The sequence below is a fragment of the Nelumbo lutea genome, chromosome 2 (assembly GCF_056320005.1).
Source record: "Nelumbo lutea isolate HS-2025 chromosome 2, American lotus-T2T, whole genome shotgun sequence".
In the NCBI taxonomy this organism is placed as follows: domain Eukaryota; kingdom Viridiplantae; phylum Streptophyta; class Magnoliopsida; order Proteales; family Nelumbonaceae; genus Nelumbo; species Nelumbo lutea.
The window spans coordinates 21,972,535-21,996,056 of NC_142685.1; the positions used below are offsets into that span (position 1 = coordinate 21,972,535).

General features: G+C 39.2%; 2 protein-coding genes across 13 annotated transcripts in view; both read right to left on the reverse strand.

The window, feature by feature from the left end:
• Positions 1-5,958, reverse strand: part of LOC148869115 (putative plastidic glucose transporter 2) — a 34,522-nt gene extending 28,564 nt beyond the window's left edge. Inside the window, exons 1-5 of one of the 10 annotated variants that reach the window (XM_088970889.1) lie at positions 5,520-5,958; positions 4,675-4,800; positions 4,075-4,186; positions 3,880-3,947; positions 3,637-3,769 (exon numbers count right to left, since the gene is read on the reverse strand). In XM_088970889.1, coding sequence (XP_088827015.1) covers positions 3,637-3,769; positions 3,880-3,947; positions 4,075-4,186; positions 4,675-4,771 — 410 coding nt within the window. In that variant the 5' untranslated portion in view covers positions 4,772-4,800; positions 5,520-5,958. Of the gene's footprint in view, positions 1-3,636; positions 3,770-3,879; positions 3,948-4,074; positions 4,187-4,674; positions 5,252-5,519 lie in introns of all 10 variants that reach the window. The other 9 variants (XM_088970890.1, XM_088970894.1, XM_088970899.1 and 6 more) reach the window with 9 other exon arrangements.
• A 6,690-nt stretch (positions 5,959-12,648) lies between these two features.
• LOC148869116 (golgin candidate 5-like) overlaps positions 12,649-23,522 on the reverse strand; it is a 64,999-nt gene continuing 54,125 nt past the window's right edge. For all 3 annotated transcript variants that reach the window (XM_088970408.1, XM_088970406.1, XM_088970407.1), the window contains exons 15-20: positions 14,918-15,035; positions 14,598-14,821; positions 14,069-14,128; positions 13,880-13,993; positions 12,957-13,031; positions 12,649-12,862 (exon numbers count right to left, since the gene is read on the reverse strand). In XM_088970408.1, the coding sequence (XP_088826534.1) occupies positions 12,821-12,862; positions 12,957-13,031; positions 13,880-13,993; positions 14,069-14,128; positions 14,598-14,821; positions 14,918-15,035 (633 nt within the window). In that variant the 3' untranslated portion in view covers positions 12,649-12,820. The remainder of the gene's footprint in view (positions 12,863-12,956; positions 13,032-13,879; positions 13,994-14,068; positions 14,129-14,597; positions 14,822-14,917; positions 15,036-23,522) is intronic.

Sequence of the window (23,522 nt, forward strand, 5' to 3'; positions counted from 1 at the left end):
TCTTGAGACATTTGCTCCTGTAGCTAAGATGGCCTTACTCAAGGTTAGGTTATCTCTAGCCGCTACTTTTGACTGGCCTTGAATGGAGACCTGCATGAAGAGGTCTATATGTCTCTGCCTCCAGGGGTGTATGGGACGGAAATGCAAGGCAAGGTGTGTAAACTACAGAAATCTATTTATGGTCTCAAACAGTCTCCTCGGGCTTGGTTTGAAAGGTATAGGGCTGCTCTTGTCTCCTTTGGCTACACACAAACTCAATCTGATCATACTTTGTTCTTGAAGAGAAATGGCTCTCTAGTGACCTTCTTGATAGTTTATGTTGACGATATTGTGGTCACGGGTAATGACACTGAAGAGATCAGTAAACTAAAAGGATTTCTCAACTCTGAATTTGAGATCAAGGATTTGGGAGATCTTCGGTATTTTTTGAGCATTGAAGTTGCTAGATCTAAGGATGGTATCTTCATTTCTCAGTGTAAATATGTCCTTGACCTCCTTGCTGAAACTGGTAAACTTGGAGCTAAACCAATCTCCACTACTATTGATCCTAATCATAAGCTTTCTGCTACAGATGGTGAGCTTTTAACTGATAAGGGGATGTTTCAGAGACTGCTTGGGAAGTTGTTATATCTTTGCATGACTTAGCTAGATATTTCCTATGCAGTAAGTGTTATTAGTCAGTTTATGCATTCTCCCAGAGATACTCATTTAGCTGCTGCAGAAAGGGTTCTGTGTTACTTGAAAAGTACTCCAAGGAAAGGTATTCTATTTGCTAAACATGGACATATGAAGCTGGAAGCTTTCACTGATGCTGATTGGGCAGGATGTATTGATGATAGAAGATCCACCTCAGGTTATTGTGCTCTGGTCACTGGGAACATTGGGTAATGGAGGAGTAAGAAATAGTCTGTAGTTGCTAGATCCTCAGCTGAAGCAGAATACAGGGCAATGGCACATGGTGTGTCAGAATTACTGTGGCTACAATCCCTTCTAGAAGAATTGGGGATTGACTACGAGAAGCCAATGATGCTCTACTATGACAACCAAGCAGCTATCAACATTGCACATAATCCTGTTCAACATGACAGAACTAAGCACATTGAGGTTGATAGACATTTTATAAGGGAAAGAGTTTCCCCAGGAGAAGTTTGTTTGCCATTCATCACATCAGACGAGCAATTGGCTGATATCTTGACCAAGGGAGTTCCAAGAGGGAAAATGACACACTATATAAGCAAGTTGGGCATGATTGACATCTATGCTCAGCTTGAGGGGGAGTGTAAAGAGATTGCACCGAATGGGCCCTAGTATCTTCTCTTGTAATATCTTTTCTTTTAGTGTTGGCTAATGGGCCTCCCTTAATGGGTCTGTTATTTCTTTTTTGTTTAATCTCTTTATATTACTACCTAGCTAGCCGCCCACTTAAGGACATACTTGTCATTACTCTAACTTTAATTCTTAATAAAAAAGGGTTAGAGGAGAAAGGAGAGATGATTCGATTTCTTCTTCTTCTTCCTTCTCTTTTCGCCATCTTCTTCTCTTGTATTGCTGTTCTTCCTTTTTCTTCTAATCTTTAAATTTACACCTAATATTTGAGGACTGATTTGCATCTGCAACCAATCCTATATTTCATGAGAGAACTAAACATACTGAGGTGGATTGTCACTTCATTCGTGACCTTCTTCATGCGGGTCACATCTCTCTCCGACATGTTTCATCTGGTCTACAGCTTGCGGATCTCTTCACCAAAGCCCGATATAATTTCCTTGTTGATAAACTGATGCTTCTACCTCAACATCAGTTTGAGGGGGAGTGTAGAAGAACTAATGAAGGGTAGTTCTGTAATTCTATTGTTCTGTACTTTATTTTTTCTTTCTTGTACAATAATAGGTGTGTACTTTAGTGTACAGATCTTTTTATTCTCTTTGTAAGGACAGTCTTGTCTATTCACATAATTTTAATATAAATACATCTTTTCTGGGTTAGTTCGATCAGATTGATCAACCCTGACAGATCTGGACTTTTGTCTCTCTCTGCTCTCTCTCTCTTTCTCAAGCTGACATTAAAGTGGTTTATAACTTTTGCATTCTAACATTATATACCATTGCAAGTTGGACTGAAGTTCATCTTCCTTTTCTATGGAAGCTCTTTTGACAACCCAGGGCCCACAAGCAATGGTGGCATTTTGTTTTCATAGGGAGAGGTTCTGTGGGCCTTCAGTGGTCCAACTTGAATCGCCAATATTGTGAAAGCAGAAGTTCTAGCAGCTCTACGGGTCTTTTCAGCTTGGCATATCTCCACTCTTGGTGTAGGGAGATCCAGCCATTGTCATAAACTGGTTAGGGACTCAGGATAGAGGGCTGTGGAGACTTAGTCACTTTCTTATTGAAGCTCATTATCTTGCTCTTCTCTTCGTTGGATCCCAAGAGAATTGAATTCTGTCATTGATAGTTTAGCTAAGGCTGGGGTGCACAGAAATGAATTGTATAGCAATAGTGTGATGTCCTGATTTTCTGTTTTTTGGGGCTCTTTGTTTATTTGTTTTAGCTGTACATCCCCTCATGTACATGTGTTCCTCTTAATATATGTTACATTTTCCTCGAAAAAAATTCTAACGTTATACACCAACAAAGGGATCTACAATGTTGTCTTCGTTACTAAATAATGTTTGATATGAAAGATGGATATTCAGTGGTAGAAATGCAAATGCTAAGATAGATGAGTGGAAAAACTAGAAAGGATAGGATTAGGAATGAAGTTATCCATAGGAACCTAGAAGTAACTTCAATAGGTGACAAAATAAGCAAGAGTAGATTAAGATGGTTTGGTCATGTGCATAGAAGACCACCAACTGCGCCAGTTAGAAGAAGTGATTTGTTACGCATTGAAGGGGCTAGTAGCTCAGGGTAAACCAAAAAGGACATGGGTAAAAGTAGTAAGAAATGATTTAAGCACTGATAATTTAACAGTGGATATGGCTTTAAATAAAACAGATTGGCGAAACTGGATTCATGTAGCTGACCCCATATAGTTGGGATAAGGCATGGATGATAATGATGCCATGAGAGATGGATATTCTCCATTTTGCATTCATTTAGGTAAAATAAGCTATGAGATAAGAAGGAAATGTCATGTATAAGTGCCCCTCAACAATCCATGGACTTTCAGAATTTGACATGCATCAGACACGAAGATGCCATCACTTTAGGAGAGTCCATGCAATACTATTCCTAGATGTCCTGCCAAAACAAGTATAATACAAAGAGAAAAACTACTATACTTCACCACTAGTAGGTACAGATGGACAAATGAAGCCAACTACCGAAAAAAAAGGAAAAATGACACTCAACAAAGATAAAAAAAAAAATGCAGTAATATCAATAAGACTTCTAAGGAAGATTTGACATATGGCCCTAAGCTTCACCCACTAAGAGGTGTAGGAACTCCACAAGTAAACAAGTGCAAAGATGCACAAACAAGAAATCTAAAACGACATATTTTGGAATAAAAATAAATGCATTTTCCAGTTATCAAATAAATCTCCATTTAGTTCTTACTAAACAAAAACCACAAGTATAACCTATATAAAAAAACTAAAGAAAAAGTGCATTTTTATTTGTCAGTTCACAATTATACCTCAGAGAAGCCCCAACTATCATTGGCAAAGCACTAATCTGGAAGGCCCTGCGGCGCCCAACACCATCAGCAACCCAACCACTGAGTAGAGATCCAACAAAGGCACCACCCAAACATGTACTCACAACTAGACCTTTATTTAACAGAGAGTAGATAAACTTTTAAAACAGACCACTGAAACAGAAACCTGAATGCAAATAAAAACCCAGTAAGCAAACAATACAGATTCATTGCAGTAAGTACCTTCAGCCAGGGTATTACCACCAAAATTAAGATCCACAGCAATGCTTTCAAGTGGTTCATTAACTACACTGTATTTAGCAAAACCAAACACCACCAATTTAACGATTCTTAGAAGAAGAATTAAAACCACAAATAAAAAACTAGAATATAAAATTCAAAAGATGATAACTGAGGTTGTGAACATGCTCAACAGACCCAAGATGGTAGCCAAATAAGAATGAAGAGATGGTTGCCACAAGTACATGTGGCAAAGAGAGCTTCCAGGAAGGGTTTGTAGCTTCTGGCTCCATACCATTCTGCAAATGAGCTAAAAAATAGAAAAATTTAGTCATGTATCATCCCAAACTAAACATATACAGATCTAAATCCAAACTCTACTTTTCTGTGGGGAAGCAACCACTTCTCCAATACGTTTGCTACTTTTCAAGAATAACCCCAACACATGAATAAGAAAAAGCTAAATATCATTAAGAAACTACTTCAACATAAATAAAAAGAGAGAGAGTGAGAGAGGGAGAGGGAGAGGGAGAGAGAAGAGATATCCCAGGAGGCACTTTAGTGCTACATCACCAAAGAATCACAATTGACTCCTAGATTCTCAAGTCTATCACTGAAATGATAAACTTGGTGAACGATAATTATTTTCTGCAATCTATAATACAGGCAAAAAAATGGAAGCACCACAATAAAATGATGTGGAATCTCGACCTTTTTCTTTTTTATACAGTGGGCAGATCAAAAACAGTGAAGGGAAAGAACCATTAATGGTGTTAAGAAACGAGAAATTACAAGCACCTGGATTTTCTACTCTGTCTGCTGAATTCGTATAGTCTCTCGACGGCATCCGCTTGTACATCGAGTAAGCTTCCCATGAAGTTTGACGACCCCGCATGCCGAAAAAGGTTCAACCTAGGACTAAAACTGCAACACTAAATCAACCATCAATCCTGTGCACAGCATCCCGAGACAAAGAATAATGACATTGGTCTTCCATGGCAGAGTCTTTCCTAACACATCTACCAGTATTTCAAGCAACCACACCTTTGTAGAATGGGGGGAAAGCAGTAAGTAAAGAGAATGCTAAACTAATAGCTCGCCAAATGCCAATATAAAACGCAAACAAGAAGATCAAAATTATGAAGAACATGACAGTGCAGAGTTCTAGAGTAGATGAGTTTTATCAGGGATCAAATAAAAGAAAAACTCCCACGTCCAAAACAAGAACATGAAACTAACTCCAGTTTGCTGTAGACGTTTTAATTATTAAAAAAAAATAATAGTTAATAACAAAAACAGTGGAAATTCTACCTAAAAGGCTAAAATTACGAACCTCCGTTCGTCACTCGTTAAGAAGAGCTGGCTCTAATATAATCTATTCGGATCAAAGATTCAGAAAGGGAGAGGATGAGTGAAGCAACTAGAATTTTGTATAGAGAAGAAATTCAGAATACAAACAGAATCTCCACATAGAAATTTATATCATTCGCGTGTACAATTAAATATAGTCAAAAAAGTAAATTTACAAAATATGAATTTGAATCCGATAAACCAGTTTCTGACCAGAAATCCAAAAACAGAAATTAAATGATTGGATGGAATCATTGGCCGAAATCTGCTAACAGGAATCTGAAGCGAATTACCTTTTCCTCAGCTTTTAAATGATTTGCAGTGATGAAAGACAAAGGCAAGGATCGAAATAAAAGTAACCAAGTCCTCAGCTTAGTGGATAATTCCTTGGTAGGAAAGAACGGAGACACCCGCCAAACAGACGGCTGTAGTTCTGAATCTTCTGACGTTCGCTTACTGGAGTCGCGAAGTCTATTGGAAAAAGGAAGACCGACGAAGAAAAAAAAGAAACATCTGGACTCTACCGCTTTGGTCGTCGTCTTAACACTTTACACCGTACATGATTACGTTTAATTCAAGGAGTAACTCGTGGTGACTGGTGGTAGGAGATTTCTCGCTTGCCAGAAAAAAAAAAAAAAAGAAACATCGTATAATACGGCCCTGGGAGCGTGGGGCCCGTACAACTTGTCAGCTGTACAAGGTTTCAGACATCAAAGCGAGTCCGGATCTTCTACCAACAAAATACATTCCAACACCGAAATGTGCGGAGATCATGTTGGTAGGGTGTTGGAAGGTATTTTATTGGCATGAGATCCCAATTCGACCAGAGTTGATCCCAACTCGAATTGGGATAATAACATGCAACTCGACTTGGGAGATGTTTCTTATGTGTCGATACATGTTGTGAGGTCGACGTGAGGAGTGCTTTTGGGAGGAATAGATTTTGATGGTGCGCAATTCAGTCGGTCTTAGCTGTCAACGACCTTGCCTCTGATTGGAGCAACGGGGGCCTGAAACGGAGAAGATGAAGGAACTTTGGGGGGAACCCGATGAGATTGCTCCAAAGCTCAATTTAGTATTCTCTCAAAAACAAGATAAAACCAGATGGCGCAAAGTTCGCATACCTTGTTGTTGGGGTAGGGGGCCTTTTATAACCACTTCGCGCACTCACTCTGAGGCTTCTATTAAGTTGGGTATGATTACTTCTGTGCTTCTGCCAGGGTGTCACCCCTTCTGCTGGGACAGAACTGCCACTACTCCTTGTTGGAGTCGTCTCTGTAACTAGAGATGGCGGAGGCAGGTGGCGGTGGTAGGGGGCCGTTTGAAGTGCGGCTGTCAAGCGTCAAATCCCAAGTCAATCAGGTGCGCCGCCCCTGGATACGAACTTCCTCGGTGTCAGGCATGGTATGGTTGTTAAGTTTGGCGTCCGGGGGGCAAAGTGCTAGAGTAGTGAGCGAGGTGAAGTCTTGACTTCGGATAGAGGTGTGTCCCGAACTGCCATGGGCCAGGCCAATTTGGGTTACAACCCTTTGTGTTTGGATCGGGGCCTAAGAAAGAGTTCGGGCTCCTTGTGGGGAGTTCGGGCTCTTAGTAGGGAGTTCAGGCTCCTAGTAGGGAGTTCGGACTGCTAGTTCCTCCCTATGGTGCTCGCACCTTGGGCGCACTATTGCGCCGAGCTGTTGCCTTTTCCACATGTGTAATTACAAGGTCGGGCCAAATCTTCCTTCATTAGATTTGAACTGGGCAGAATTAGGATTTACTCCTCAGAGAGCACAAATCAGAGTCTAGATCTATTCGTAAATGCTCTTTACAACACATTTTAGCCGCACATTAGGAACATCTCCCATTGTTGTTTGTTACCATTCATGGGAGTTGTTATTACCAATCTCACATCATATCCCACATGTGTTAAGAACATCTCTCCTAAATAACATACAAGTATAAAATATGTTTCCAATGTGCGGTTACGATATATTGTGAATTTGGTTTGAGGAACAAATTTGGACTCTATCATTATGGGGAGATATTTCTGATGTGTAACTGTAATAGATTTATCGGGATGGTGTTGAGAGCAAATCTAAACTATTTTGGTAACATGCTATTGTAGACCTGGCAATTGGGCTGGGTGGGTCAGGTTCAGGTTGGGCCAAAGTACTTTCGGTTGATTTCGGGTGGGTTTGAGTTTTGGGTTGGGTTATCAAATGCTAATCCCTAACTTTAAATTCGGGTTAGGGTTGACCCATGGGTAAATTCGGGTCATCCAAAAAATAATTGAAATTTAAAAAAAATAAAGAAAAGTTATATGAAAAATGTCAAAATTAAAAGAATTAACCTTAAGGTTCCAAATATAAAATAAAAAACTTGGAACATTTAACAATTTAAAGAGTAAACAATAAAAAGTAAAGACAATAGAAAAAATTAAAGAGTGGAAACTTCTAACAATGCATAAATAATCTCGGTTAGACTTGACAATTGGGTCAGTGGGTTGACCCATGACCCAACCCAACCCAGCTTTTTTTGAGTTGGATCGAGTCGGATCATTTTCACATTCGAGTAGCTAAATATGAGACCCTAACCCTATTTTTTCGGGTTGGGTTGGGTTTAGTTCACAGGTTGGGTCAACTTTTTGCCAGGTCTATGCTATTGTATATCAATATGTGTTCGAATTAGCTGCCCACAGCCCATCACCTCCGTGCACTAGGAACATCTCCCCTGACAACCATGAGATGTGTTCCCAATGCACAGATCAGATAGGTTGTGGGGTGTGCTCCGTGGGTAGCTGATCCATGTAACACATCACGTCTCACCATGAGATTGTGGCCCTCCTGTTTGAGTGATTTTGGATCTTATCCACACACCCTCTTCACGGCTCTTGCATAATCTCTCCATGAATAAATAAAACGGAAAAGTACGGTCAGGCCTAATGCAGATTTCTGATTTCCACCGCAAAGCTATAACATTCACAAGGTCCAAAAACCACACTCTATGCACCCATACCCAGCCGTGAATTGGCATCAATTCCGATCTGGCACCTTCCCCAAATGTACTTTGAACCTACAAATTCTGACCTTGGGTTATCGATCATTCTCCCTAAATAAAGAGGTTAAAATACAAAAACCTCCCCTAAAGTTTCTAGTAATCATAAAAACCTCCCTTATAGTTTCATTTTAACAAATACCTCCCTTGAACTTTTGAGGAACTCGACGAAAACTCCCTTTTACCACCTTTCAAGACGGAAAACGTTAGACCGATGCACTAGTTTTTTTCCAAATACCCATTCTACCCTTTTATAACTTATTTTACATACAAAATTACCAAAATAACCCTATTTTAACCCAACAAAAACGTTAGAAAATAACAACTAAAGGATATTTTGTCAAGTTAAAACAAGGTTATTTCAGTAATTATGTGTGTAAAATAATTTATAAAAGAGTAGAATGGGTATTTAAAAAAAAAACCCGATGCAGTTTAATGTTTTCCGTTTGTGTTTAAAATAATTTATAGGGGAGGTTTTTATGATTGTTAAAAACTTTAAGGAAGGTTTTCTATATTTTATCCTTCAGAAAATGATGCTTCTGTAAAAATGAGTTTTATATAATCTTGGATTATCCAATCAATCTACCAAACAAGATCCAAGTGTAATTGCCTAAATGCCTACGTATTGTGTATCATTCAGCCGGATATGGGATTTCGACTTCATAAAATCTGTCTTCATGTTGTTCCATTAGAATTTACAGTTATGTATTAGGAACATCTCCGTAAGTTTTTAGGGTAAATTGCAAAAGTTTCCCCTGAAGTTTCTGACAATCATAAAATCATCTCCTATAGTTTCATTTTTACAAATACTTCCCCTAAACTTTTGGGAAACTTGACAAAAACCTGCCTTCCATCACCTTCCCAAACGGAAAACATTAGACTGATGCATCAGTTTTTTTTTTTCAAATTCCCATTCTACTCTCATAAATTATTTCACACACAAAATTACTGAAACGACCTTAATTTAACTTGATAAAAACATCCTTTAACGATCATTTTTTAACGTTTTTATTGAGTTAAAATAGGGTTATTTCGGTAATTTTGTATGTAAAATAATTTATGAGAGAGTAGAATAGGTATTTGAAAAAAACTAGTGCATTAGCCTAACATTTTTCATCTTGGAAAGTAATGGAAAAGAAGTTTTTGTTGAGTTTCTCAAAAGCTGAAGGGAGGTATTTGTTAAAATGAAGTCATAGGAGAGGTTTTATAACTGTCAGAAACTTTAGGGGAGGTTTTTGTATTTTACCTTTTTTTTAATTAAGATCTGATCTTTACGGAACATGCCTCACAGCCACATGTCATCTTGTATGATCTCCCCATGAATAATAAATATAAATAAGGGAGATATTCCCGATGTACGACCAAGACATACTGTGAGGCCGGCGCGCTGTGAGTGCGGATCCCGACTCTCATGTTTCAGGTTTTCTTTGTTGTGTTTTTGATTTGTGGTTTGCATCTATGTGCCACGCGGCACAAGCATTTTTAATCCCGAGAAATATTAAACTCACCTTCAGAGCGAACATGTTTTTTTGTTGCGTTTCCGTTGGCGCCTATTATAATAAGATAAAATAAATAACCATTACATCGCACTTCCTGCCTACAAAGGCCACAACTTGTTTTTGCCCAATTTACTATGCATAAACACAACCGACACACAAGCACATGACACATGACACCAAACCAAACATCCCCAAAATTTTCAAAGTTAGAAACACGAGCTTAAAAACCAAATCAGAAGTAAAAGTATTAGTTCACCCGTGTTATTATTACTTATACATATTGTTTTAGGTAGATCTGGACTCGTATTGGAATCCCAGACTGACATACGTTACCTGTGCACTCTGTGGAACAGCGTGCGTGCATCCAACGGCACATCCCAACCCTGCAGGAAGATGTTCTTAATACATGGTGAGATGTGCAAGTGGAGTCTGTTCTATGAGAGCGCCAATCTGAACTTAAGAATTTATAGAATCGGGATTCAGTATTTTTAAGACCATGCTCACACCTTTTTCAAGAGTACATATCTCTGCCCCACAATGTCCCACAGCCCATCCCCACCGTGTATTTGGAACATCTCCCAATGGTGACATCATCAAAATCACTTGCAGTTATGCATGGGAAATATCTCTTTATGAATAAAAACTTAAAAAGCACATAGATATTTCTAATACATGATTACAAGTGGCTGTGAGTACTTTGTGAGCAGTCTTATGAGGATTGAATCCCGTGCTAATTCTTAGTACATTAGCCAAGGAGAATTCATCAAAATCAAAAGTAATGCAACATTTGAGTTTGATTGGTCAAAAACACCAAGGAGAAATCTGCTAGTGTTAGTCTCATGGTTTTTAAAATTTAAACCTTATGCATGGGAAAAACTTCAACTGTTGGGAGCCAATAGCCTATGCTGTTGAGGTAATTTCTAGACATACCTCATTACCATGATAATGGGTAAATTAGTCACTACATCTTAATTTATTTTGACTAAAAACCAAAGCATGGGCATGAACAGGTGAACTGCCTAGAACATGTCCAGCCCAGGAATTGTCTCAACAGCCTATGCTGTTGGGCCCCAACAGCCAAAGTTAACCCTCATGCACGGCCTTCGATGCATTGTGTCTCTGGTCTCCACTTTAATGGCTTAACGCCACTTCAACACATGCACATCCGCCATGCATTGGAAACATCTCCCGTGAAAAATAGCTTACAAGTACGGGAGATGCTCCCAATGCATGATAGGATGTGTGTGTTAGACACCCTATGTGAGGAGCAGATCCGATTTCTCAATATACAGCAATAAATCAAAGGCTGTGGTTCACCGTTTTAACGTGCAAGGCTATGCACACAGGCATAGCTGATTTTTCTTAAAAATCATCCCCGCAAATTTTGATAAATTCTCATTGAGTTTTTAGCATAAAAATAAAAAATCCTTCAGTGCATGAGATCCGGACTGTTACCAACAAGGCAACAAGAGTCATCTGGTATAAATTAGGGCCGCATACAGTGTTTCAGTAATCAGTACTGCCAATTTGCTAAACTTACATCGCATCATTACCTGATAATGATACATGATCTTCTTCCACTTTCCCCCATAGGATCCAGTGATAATGCCCCCACACCAGTCACCAGTCATAAAATGTGGGGCGGCAATAATTATTTAGCAGGCTGTGGAACCAATGATACTGGCCAGACAGTCACAAAATACATGGGCTGGCCATTATTTTATACAGAATGAACTAATCCAAATTACTCCCATGCCCATGGCAAGTGCCAAAACACGAGGGAATTCGGATTAACCGAACGTGATAGCTGTTCAATAGGCAGTAGATGCTAAGCGGGATCTACTTCTCACAAATGGCGCCTCACAGGCACATCCACCATGCATTGGAAACATCTCTTATGAATAATAACTAATAAGCACGAGAGATATTCCCAGTGCATGGTAGATGTGAGAAGCAGATCCAGTCTCAGTAGATAGCCCACACCAGTGATAAAATACATGAGACCCACAATGAGAAATTAAATGATTGTAGGTCTCATGTATTATTATATTACTAGTGTGGGGAGTTATCATAGCAAAGGTTCCACAGCCTGCGGGAACAGCGATTTTGTCCAGTTAATCCTTATTTCAAGAGGCACCACGTATTGGCATGAGTCTGAATCTGCTCCTCACATCTACCTCACAACATATACCAGCTGCTCATCGGGAACATATCCCTTATTTGTATGTGAGAATGTGAAATGCTTCCAATACACGGTGGGATGTGGCTGTAAGGTAGGTGTGAGGAGCAGATCCCAATTCTATTGGCATGGGCCTAATTTAGGACATCACTTCACTTACAGTGAGATGACCAAGATTCAGTGGGTACCCAAGCCCTAAACCACCTTCATCCTTTGTCAGGTTGTTCCCTTGTCTTCCTCGTGCTGCTCAATCCCCTTCTAAGCTCGCCAACGTGGGAATGACGGAACCCCCAAGCTCAAAGGCGATATTGGCATACTGGCGCTTTCTAAAAGGTGATATTAAGAATGGTACCAAAAGTTCCATCACCGATATTCCACAGAAAGCCCTGAATTTCGGTCTAGGCATTCTAATAAGTGGGAACTGGGAATCCACCCAAATGCACAGCCCTAGGCCTCGGGGGTCATCGGTCAGTCCCGCTGGAGCCACTTGCCTCTACATAGTAATGTTTTCATGATAAAGTTTACAATTGCTACTCCTCAGATGGAATACAGTCAATAAACTGAGAAGTAAACAAGCAACGCTGATGGCAAAACCTTGAATGAAGCATGCTCCTAATAGATAGTAAATTCACTAAGAGAAATTTGCTTTGAAATATATATATATATATATATATATATATATATATAAGAGAGAGAGAGAGAGAGAGATGTGCAATACCATTTTGGTATTGATTTCATCTATTTCCATTTGTGATATACAACAATAAGCCTTGCTATAGACCGGAGAAGTCACATATCTATCTCCAGTACACTTAAAAACACAACCTTTGAAAATTCATCTGATCAGTACAAAAGGGAAGACCATAACCAAATTCAAAGATCAAGTGGTGGCTTTCACTGTAGAAGAGCTCAACCTTTGGATCTGCTAACAAGTAAGGACAATTGTGAAAAAGACTTCACCAAGATTGTCAAGAACCAAAAACAGAATGCACCTCGGCAGGGAAGAATACAAGTACCTTGGTCACAAGCAAGTTTACTTGCTCTCGATACATCTCCTTCATGTCCACAATATCAGCTCGAAGTTCTTCTAGCTGCAAAAATATATCCACTTGCAAAAGTCACCAATTTAGTCTTCTAAAAAAAAGGATGCCTTTTTGAATTCTTAATGTGATCATAATCAGAAATAGGACCACCAGTAGCAACTGAAAGCATGCACTTGTACACACCATGAACTGATGAACCCTAAGCCACTTAATCAAGCTTAAGTTAAAAAGTTAGAAGCTTTACAATGACCTAACAAGGGCCAAGGAAATGTTGATTGCATGTCTAATCTACCTTTTCTAATTTTTAAAAGGTTTGACACGTTACAATTAGTTTACTTTTCCTTTTCTTAACTTATACCCGAAATAAATTCTCAGGCTTCACTATAAATAAAAATAACATCTTCATCTGAATGTGAATTTTTATCCTTTCAAGTGGACTAATCAAATTCAACTACTTGAGATAACTTTTAAGGTTGGAAATGAATAAATGAGTCAGCAAATTTTATAACATCTATACTAGCTTTTGCAAACTCTGAGGGATATTAATAAGAATAAAATAGAAAGTGAAAACAAAGAAGTGAGCTTTCATGCAAGTTTGCTTCCTTTCTTTTCAACTCTTGGTGTGCTATGCTAGCTCGAACCTAATTTTTTATCCCAGTGCACCCCATCAGCCTTGTACATACAGTTCATTCAAACTTAACTGGAGCTTCAGATAAAGAGGAAATGAAAACCTGGATCCAGAGCACATACAGCTAGCACATGCACTGATTTCTAAAGTGCAAACAAGAAACACTTTTATTTCACGATCAGGGAAAAACCAAACGAAAAGAAAATATTGAAAACTTTAGCCAGGTAAAGTCTATCTCTGTGTTTGTAGAACCCCACACAATATGCACCTCTTCATCACGTTCACCCATCAACTCCAGAGCTTTAGAATGCCTTCTTCGTAATGCCTCTAGCTCTGCTCGTAAGCCAGGCAGCACAGCTGACTCCATCCGTAATTTTTCAAACTGAACATCCATAAGGATTCCAGTTAAGCAATATCACAAGAAATAAGAACAGACTGAAAATTGATGTAGACTGACCTGTGCTGTCATGTTAACTAATTCCTCTGCAAGAGAGTCCCGGATGGATTCCAAGGATGTCTGGAATGAATAATCAATGTACAAATTAATGTGGATCATCACTGATCAAACACAAATTAATGTGGATCATCACTGATCAAACAAGAAATTGACATTGATAACATGAATAATCAACATTTAGAAACGAACAGTATTCCTACCCCAGACCAAATAAACTAGACCTAAAGAATGATAAGATTTTGATATAAAAGAAAAAAAAATTAAGTTGACAATAAAAGAATTCCCACCAGAAGAGAGAAAAAATCCAAACATCATTAACGGAGAAAGATCTACTCATTAAGCTGTAAAGAAATTAGGTAGTTGAAATTACTGTGATACTTAAAGCAAAAGTACCACAGGAATATATTACAGAATTTACAGTACCAATAATGACAATTTTAGACAAGCTATACCAACAAATAAACATATTCACAAATTAAACATAACTAAAGGAAATGAAAAAGAAAATATTATGATGAATGATGCATACCAAACGAGACATGTAAGAAGCAAGTTCACCATCCTTCTGACGGAGTGTAGATTCAAAAGCACTTGGTGTCATGCTCTTTAAATAGTAAGGTGTGATGGTTGTGTCACCATGATGTTTCCGCTCAAAGGAACCATCAGATGAGTCCAAAGATGCTTGTAGGAAGAAACTTTCTTCCATGCTGCTTAGGCTTCGAGCACTAGAAAGCTTCCGGTTGGAGAGGTTTCCTACACAACATGAAAATATAACTAATGAATATATAGAGCAAACTATAAAACCAAAAAAAAAAAAAAAGAATTGGTGCAATTTAAGCCATAAACCACCATTGTCAACATAAGGATGTGTATGCTTTGATTTTGGAGCTTGATCAGATACTGCAGGAGTTTCAAGATGAGCACTCCTTTCTAAATCTAGCCTCATAGTTTTCTCCCGTTCAAGCTCCTATAAGAAGGTACTCAAATCAGGATACTTGAATTTCACAATGAAAATAAATGTCAGGATCGTGATACTCTACATAGAATCTTGAATGAACACTGAAAACAATGGTTTAACAGATCCAACATACTCATCACAAAGACTGGATATATAAGCAAAAAACTTATGTCATATTTTTTAAAGTAAAACATTGTAAACAAAAATACAAGACTATAAATGTATATATTTTCCCTGATATGTTCCATCTCAACCATAGCTTGAAAGCATCCAGGTAAGAGGAAAACTGGTAACCTCACATACCCAAAAACTTTGTCCCAATAGTTCTCTTTTCATCTCTTAATTATTCATCAAGAATATTTTCGAGATTATCCCAAGAAAAATATCTTTTTTTTTTCGGTAAGAATCCCAGGAAAAGATCAGGTTTGGACGTTTTTTCCCTCACTTAAGCCTCATCTCCTTCCATATATGGTTATTATCTGAATATAGTTCCAGCAAGTGTGACAAAACAAGATGAGGTTTTAGCTTTACATAAAAATTTTTGGCATTTCATGTCTCCCTAAATATGAACATAATGTATATTTTTTAGCATGTCTCAACATTTAAATACGCAAGATAAAAAAGTAAAGAAGAAAAAATAGGCATCCACTTTGCATCATTGGATACAGGCATAACCAGGAATTTTCTCAGGGAAGAGGGGCTGATATAAATGTACAAAGAAAAGGTTGTATATAAGTTGCATTTTGTCCTAGTAAGGTTTCTTTTTTTTCCTATGCAGCCTGACAATCCCTGGACTCAGCCATGCGGCCCATGGAAGACTCAAGGCCCAATACTACTGGACATCCTCAAACTCGCTTTAAGCTTGCATACAGTAGTTGTCCACATCAGCACAACTAAGTCAGAACAAGTTGTTCTTCGTAAAACCAACTCACTAGAGTTGAGTAATGCAATAAACCATAACCAAGATTTAGCCATGTAAGTAGATAAGATGGAAAAGGCACACAAAGAACATTCAAGCATATAGGAAGGGAACTTTTATTACAAATTGGAGAATAATTGCATAGGGAAGACTGCTTTTGACTTCCCATCAACTCCTTCAAGGAATTTTATTGGAATGACAGAAGAGAGAAACTAATTATTAAAAATGGGAACTCTGACTGCATTCCACCAAGTAAACTGACAGATTAATAGTAGAAACTATGTAACAAGATGAACTTTTTTATTTGGCCTTCTGATTTCAACAGTATTGTAATGCACTGATGTAGATGCTACGAGAAATTCCTGGGAGCGTAGAATATCTGAGATGCCTGACAGAGAAAAAAGCCTAACAGGAGTGGATAATATCCAGGTGGCTGTCGATAATGATCTTGGAAACCTAAACAAGTTTCAAATTTTGAACGAAGACACTTTCTTAGAAAAATTGACACTCAAATTTCTTGGAAAACTGGTACAATTACTGGTTTCAGGGCCCGACAACTGGAGAAATTTGGGAGGGTTGGAGAGCACTAAGGGAAAGACTAAATGGGAGACTTTTTGAAGATTCAGATCGGAGGGTGAAAGTTAATGTGGTCAACTTGGCATCTCAAGGTGAGAAGATTTCCCAATCAAACCTGGTTCAAACCAAAGACAAGGGGGTGTTGGACCATAGTAGAGAGGGAACCAAACCAGGTTTGGTCCAAAACAATAGATACCCTCTTCTCTCTGGTGCAAAACGACACAACTGCAACTCAAAGCAGTGAGACACTGGGAAGACAGCCTCTTGGCATATCAGTTGAAGGGGAGGGTAACCAGATGGGAAACCAGCAATAATCGGAAGGTCAAATGAGGAAGCCACCTGTAGATATCAAAGAGGATAGGGGCAACGATGATCAAGAATCATTGGTGACACCTACACAGAAGGGAGAAGATAACTTGTTGGAGGTGCAGACCCAAGGAAGCAGTGCTGAAGTATGACCACTGGCAGTTGTCCCTGCAAACGAATGGAGGTTAGCAGGTATGTATGGATACCCTCTTCTCTCTAGTGCAAAACGACACACCTGCAACTCAAAGCAGTGAGACACTGGGAAGACAGCCTCTTGGCATATCAGTTGAGGGGGAGGGTAACCAGATGGAAAGCCAGCAAACACTGGAAGGTCAAATGAGGAAGCCACCTGTAGATATCAAAGAGGTTAGGGGCAACGATGATCAAGAATCATTGGTGACACCTACACAGAAGGGAGAAGATAACTTGTTGGAGGTGCAGACCCAAGGAAGCAGTGCTGAAGTATGACCACTGGCAGTTGTCCCTGCAAACGAATGGAGGTTAGCAGGTATGTATGGAAATAGCGGTTTTGGGTCAGGGACAGCAAAGATCGAAACAGGGGTGCTTTCATTTGGGAGAGGTTGAGGATCCATCACCCTGGGTGATGTCCAAATTGCTAAATTTTGGGAGTTTTGGGGCTTACCAAAGGCTATCTCATGGAAGTTGAAAGAATAATCTTGGAGGAGAGAGGAAAGAAGAGCAGAAAGACTGAAAGGAAATGCCCCTCTAAAGGATCAGTTTCCTTCTTTGTATGCTCTATCTGATCTTAAAAATGAGCCAGTTTCATCCTTCATTACCCCATCCTCTTCCAATTCTGGGCTTGGGTAGAATTTGGGTCTCAGAAGGGCCTTGAGAGATTCAGACTTTGCTAATATTTCAAGCCTTCTTGAACTTCTTATAGTGTTGTCTTAGACCCCGCAAGGGTGGACTCTAGAATTTGGACCCCTACCCCCACTGGCTTATTTTCTTGTGCTTCCTTTTTCAAAGTCCTAAGCCAGTCCACCAGTCCTGTAATCCCCCCTTTCCCTGTTGATGAGGTTTGGTGCAGAGCAATCCCTCCTAGGGTTGGTAGTTTTTGTTGGGAAGCCTATCTGGAAAGATTCAACACTGGTGATCTACTCCAAAAGAAGCGACCCAATACTTGCTTGTCACCCCATTGGTGTGTTCTATGTAAAGCGGATGGGGAGACTGGTTTTCACCTACTGGTGTCTTGCCATTTTGCGAGGTCAATTTGGGAATGGGTTTTTTCCTTCTTTGGGTATAGATGGAACCCTCCATCAGATCTGCAGGGCCTTTTTTCCCCTTTTGTCTTCAGGTGGCGTAGGAAAAGGGGAAGGACCATGTGGAGAGGTTTGAGGGCTGTAGTATGTTGGACAATATGGGAAGAAAGAAACTTCAGGATATTCTCAGCGGCTGAGAGAGGGGTGGAAGAACTAAAGGCTATCATTCATTTTATGGTTGTACAATGGCTGAAATCTTTGGAACTATTCACAGGTTACACAGTGGATGACATGTTGAGGAAGTGGGGTGAAATAGCAAAGTGCACACAGACCAAGTCAATAATGAGTGTGTCTTGGACACCTCCACCTGCTGGGTTCATGAAATTAAATTTTGATTGGAGTAGTAGGGGGAACCTAGACAATCAGGGATTGGGGGTGTCTTTAGGGATGAGAATGGGGTAATTTTTGCCTTGTTCTCAGGCCCAATTGGAGTGGGTGACTCCCTTAGAGCTGAGATCTTTGCAGTTATGGAAGGAGTCCAAAAAGCCAAGGAGATGAACATCAGAAAACTCTTAATTGAAGGGGATTCGGAGGTGGTGATAGGGTGGCTGAATGCAGACAGCAATGGTTTATGGAGGTACAATAATCAGAGGAGGAAATTTAAGTGGCTCGTGCGGGAGATGGAGGTTAAAATGTGCTGGGTCAAAAGATCAGCCAATTCTGTAGCTGATGGTTTAGCTAAACAAGGGGCAGAAAGGGATTCAATGTTTTGGGCTAAGTTGTAATTTTCTGTCCCTACCTATTCTTTTGTTTTCTTGATTGTACTTGGAAGATAAGTGTGTTTGTCTTCCTTATGTAACCTCTTTGGTGAATTAATGAAATTGTTAGTGATAAAAAAAAAAAAAGACTGAAAAGGAACTATTCAGACTCGCTTGGGTTTAAATGATAAATTAGGAACTACGGGTGGGTGTGAGGGTGGTAGAAGGAGGTGAAAAGGGGATGTAACTGCTCTTCGAGTTCTTTTCTCTAAACAATCATCATGAAGATTATTTCATGGAACGTAAGAGGCCTAAATTCTGGTCGTAAGAGGGTAGTGATTGGAGCTCAAGTTAGGAAGTGGAATCCAAACGTCCTTTGCCTTCAAGAGACTAAAATGGAAAGCATAGAATTGGCTCAAATCATGTCAGTATGAGGAAGTAGAAATTGGTACAACAGGGGGTTTGGTCATTGTTTGAGATCCGGATGTTTTGAAGATGAAGGATAAAATAACAGGACAATTCTCATTATCCATTTTATTCCAGTTGTGCAAAGATGGTTGGGGATCTTCTGGTAGCTGCAGTGAGTAAGCTGATATCAGATTGGGTTCTGCAGCTCCCAAATTTCAATCAAGTGAACAAAGCTGATTTGTCAGAGAATTTTTGGGGTACTCTTGAGTTGCATCCTTGTAATGAAGAATTATTTTCAGTTTGAGTGGTGTAGTTTTGGTTGGTTTGTTGAGTTGACAACCAACTGATCTGTATTGTATCTCTTTTTCAGATTAATGAATTTTAAACTATCCTTCAAAAAAAGATGGTTGGGACTGGATTTTTTTCAGGGGTTTATGGGCCAAAAGAAAATTGTTTGATGATGCTGTTTTGGGCGGAACTGAATAGGGTTGGGGGAACATGGGAGAAACCTTGGGTGGGTAGCCAGAGACTTCAATACTACCAGATTTGCACATGAGAAAAAAGGAGGAAGTAGGGCATCAAGGGGCATGAGAGGTTTTGGGTCGTTTATGAGTAGATGGGAATTAGTGGGCATCCATCTTTTGGCAACAAAATACACTTGGACAAACAATCAGGAGGTGGCAATTTTAGGAAAAAAAAACTTGATAGATTTGTGGTTTCAATAGGCTGGGAAGAGAAACTTGGCCAACTTTCCATGGAGTCCCTTTCCCGTCCTCTATCAGATCACAAGCCAATCTGCTTGGACAGTAATGGAATTCTACCTAAACCTTCTCCTTTTAGATTTGAGAACCTCTGGCTGGAAGAGGAGGGCTTTATGATTCTATTAGAGCTATTGTGGTCTCAATTTCATTTTGAAGGTTCAACAAGCTTTATTGTTAGTAAGAAACCAAGTGCCTTAAAGGGAAAATAAAGGTATGAAGGAAGCTTGTATTTAAATGGGTGAAGAGAATGGACAAACATCAGTGGAGTGCCAAAGCAGACTTTGATGAACTTGCTTTTCAAGAGGAAATAAAATGGAGACAGAGGTCTAAGTGTCTATGGCTGAAGGAAGGTGATAAAAATACCAAGTTTTTCCACAAAATAGTGTAGAGAGACTGGGCCGAATGGGCCCTAGTACTTGTTTATGTTTTTTAGCAGCATCATGTTTACATTCTATGTGTTAATGGGCCTTTTTTTATTATGGTCCTGTTAACTTGTTTTGTTTTTCTTTTAAGTTATTTATGTGATGGCCGCAGGGCAGAGATGTAATTAGACATAGTTAAGTGGGTTTAATAAAAGATTAAGAGAGAGAGAGGAGGGATCCATTGAACTCTCTCTTTCTCCTTTCTCTTCTTCTTCTCTTCTTCTCCTTCTTCTTCTTCCTTCTGCTGTGATCACCTTTTTTTCTTTTTCTTTTACTGCTGTAATCAGTTCTAATTATCAGATTTGGACAGTTCCACGTTTTGGTATCAGAGCAATTTTTCCCTCTTCCCTTTTTTCTTTTTCTTTTTCCATGAGATAAGCTTCTGATCATTCAAATGACTGTTTGCCTTGTTGGTAGAGGGTTTTGAGAATTAAAGTCTGGCTGAAGAGTGCCAAGAAGTGGAGCTTTTATTTTTCTGCCCAAAACCCTAGCCAACTAGAGAGATTTCAAGTTACAGGATAAAGAGAAGAATTGGTTGTGGTGCTTAGGGCTTGGGAGGTTTCTTTTGATTCCCAGAAGGGAGCAGTTGAGGTTTGAAGAAGGTTGGGAAGCTCTGGTAGGAGCGGCTATCTCTTCTCTCTTTCTCTCATTGAGCCGAGTGCAGTAAAACCCTAGTTTTTCAACTTTTTGGTACATGGCTGACATCGGTTAGGTCCATAAAGAGTGAAAAAATAGTTTTTTGATTTTCGCTTGATTAATGGAGCAAGCTGGAATTGAAATGAAGCAGATTCCGGTATTCAGGGTTGGTCCAATATATTCCTTTTTGAGTGGAGTAACTACAATTAAACTAGATGGAACCAATTATCTAGCTTGGGCACAACCTATATGAATTTATCTTTGTAGTAGAAGTATACTGGGGTATTTCACAGGCAGCAAGGAGAAACCTGCAAAGACGGACCCTACGTATGAAAAATGGTTGCAGGAGAACTACACAATGAATGGGTGGTTAGTCAATTCTATGCAGCCCTACATAAGCCAACATTACCTTTGGATGACTTTTGCCAAGGAGAGCCTATAAATTGAAGAGTGATGTGAACAATCTAAGACAAGGGAAGAAGAGTGTAGTAGTCTACTTCTCCATGTTGAAATCATTGTGACAGTAGATTGATGTTATGGAGACAGTTGTATGGGAGAGCACCAAGGATGCAGAGAATTTAGAAAAATTGGTAGAACGAAACAGGGTGTTTGAGTTTCTTATAGGACTCAACCCTGAGTTCGACATTACTAGGCAGAATATTCTAGCCAATGGTGAAGTCACCCTTGCTCAAACATACTCTATGGTGAGCAATGAAGAGAGTAGGCGGTCAGTACATAAACAACTTAAAGAAAAACAAAACAAGGTAACAAGCCCATAATGAAAAAGGCCCATTAACACATAAAATGTAAACATGGTGCTACTTAAAACATAAACAAGTACTAGGGGCCCATTTGGCCCAGTCTCTCTACAAATAGCAAATGCTAAAAGAAGAGAAAACTTGATAAAGAGGCTAGTCATAGATGGGGAAGAGGTGGAGGATGAAACAAGAACTAAAGAGGCAACAAATATTTCTTTTCAAAGCCATACAAGGAAGAATGGAAGAGAAGGCCTAAGGTGGAACAATTAGATTTTAGTAGATTGTTTGAGGAACATGGGAGAAATTTAAAGAGGGTGTTTACTGAATAGGTGTGGGAAGCAATAAATGAAATGGGAGGTTGATAAAGCTCCTGGCCCAGATGGCTTCACTATGAAGTTTTCCAAAAAGTATTGAGGCTTAATGGAGGAAGAAATTATGGCAATATTCTCCAGGTTTCATTCTTCTGCTGATTTAGAAAGAAGTCTAAACTCCACTTTTATTTCATTAACCCTTAAGAAAGAAGGGGCCAAGGAACTTAAGGATTTCAAACCAATTAGTCTTATTGGTAGTGTTTATAAAATCTTATTCAAATTGCTGGCCAAAAGGTTGAAATCAATCATGGGTTATGTTCTTTTGGAGTTTCAAGGAGCATTTGTTGAGGGAAGACAGTTGATAAATGGGGTTTTAATAGAAAATGAACTAATAGACTCCCAGGTTAGGAGTGGAAGAGTTGGTTTGTTGTGTAAGATGAAGGATCTTGAAAAAGCCTATGATCATGGAAATTCGGACTTTTTGGACTACATATTATGGAGAATGAATTTTAGTTCCAGGTGGAGGAATTGGATGAAGGTATGTGTAACAACTCCTTTTTCGGTTTTGGTTAATGGTGTGGCTTGTGGTCGTTTCAGGAGTTCAAGGAGTTTAAGGCAAGGTGATCCCTTGTCTCCCCTGATATTTCTTTGTGTGACAGAAGTCTTAGGGAAATTGACTTCAAGAGTATTGTCAAGTGGTATTTAGGAGGGTTTCACAGTGGGAGTGAATAGTTTAACATTCCCCTGTTACAGTTTGCAAATGACTCGTATTTTTTTGCAATGCATCATGAGAGCAACTTTACTATTTGATGGCAACACTGTGGTGGTTCAAAGTGGTTTCTGAATTACATCTGAATGTGCACAAAATTGAGCTGGTAGCAGTGAGTGAGGTGCAAAAATTGCAACTTTGGACTGATTTCTGGGTATTTAAAGTGTGTGAGTTTCCATTGAAGTATCTGTGGGAATGCCTTTGGAGGCCAAATGCAATGCTAAGTTTATGTGGGAACCAATTGTGGAGAGGATAGAGAAAAGGCTGCTGACTAGGTGGAAAGCAAGTTATCTATCAAATGGGGGTAAACTCACTCTAATAAAGAGTATTATAACTTCTCTACCTGTTTACTCATTATCGCTTTACCCAATTCCAGCAGGGATGGCATCTCAAATTGAGATAAGAATGAGAAAGTTCTCATGGACAGGATAGAAGGATGGTAAAAAAGTTGTTTTGGTAAATTAGGGAGAGGTTTGTAAACATAAGAAGAATGAAGGTTTGTAAACTAAGAGGTCATAAGAAGACTAAGAGAAAAGAACTTAGCACTGCTTGGAAACTGGTTCTAGAGGTTTGCACAGCAAGGGAGTTGTGGTGGAATCCAGGTGAAGCAAATCAGTCGTAAAGTGGGGAGGGGAACCAGGGTCAGATTCTG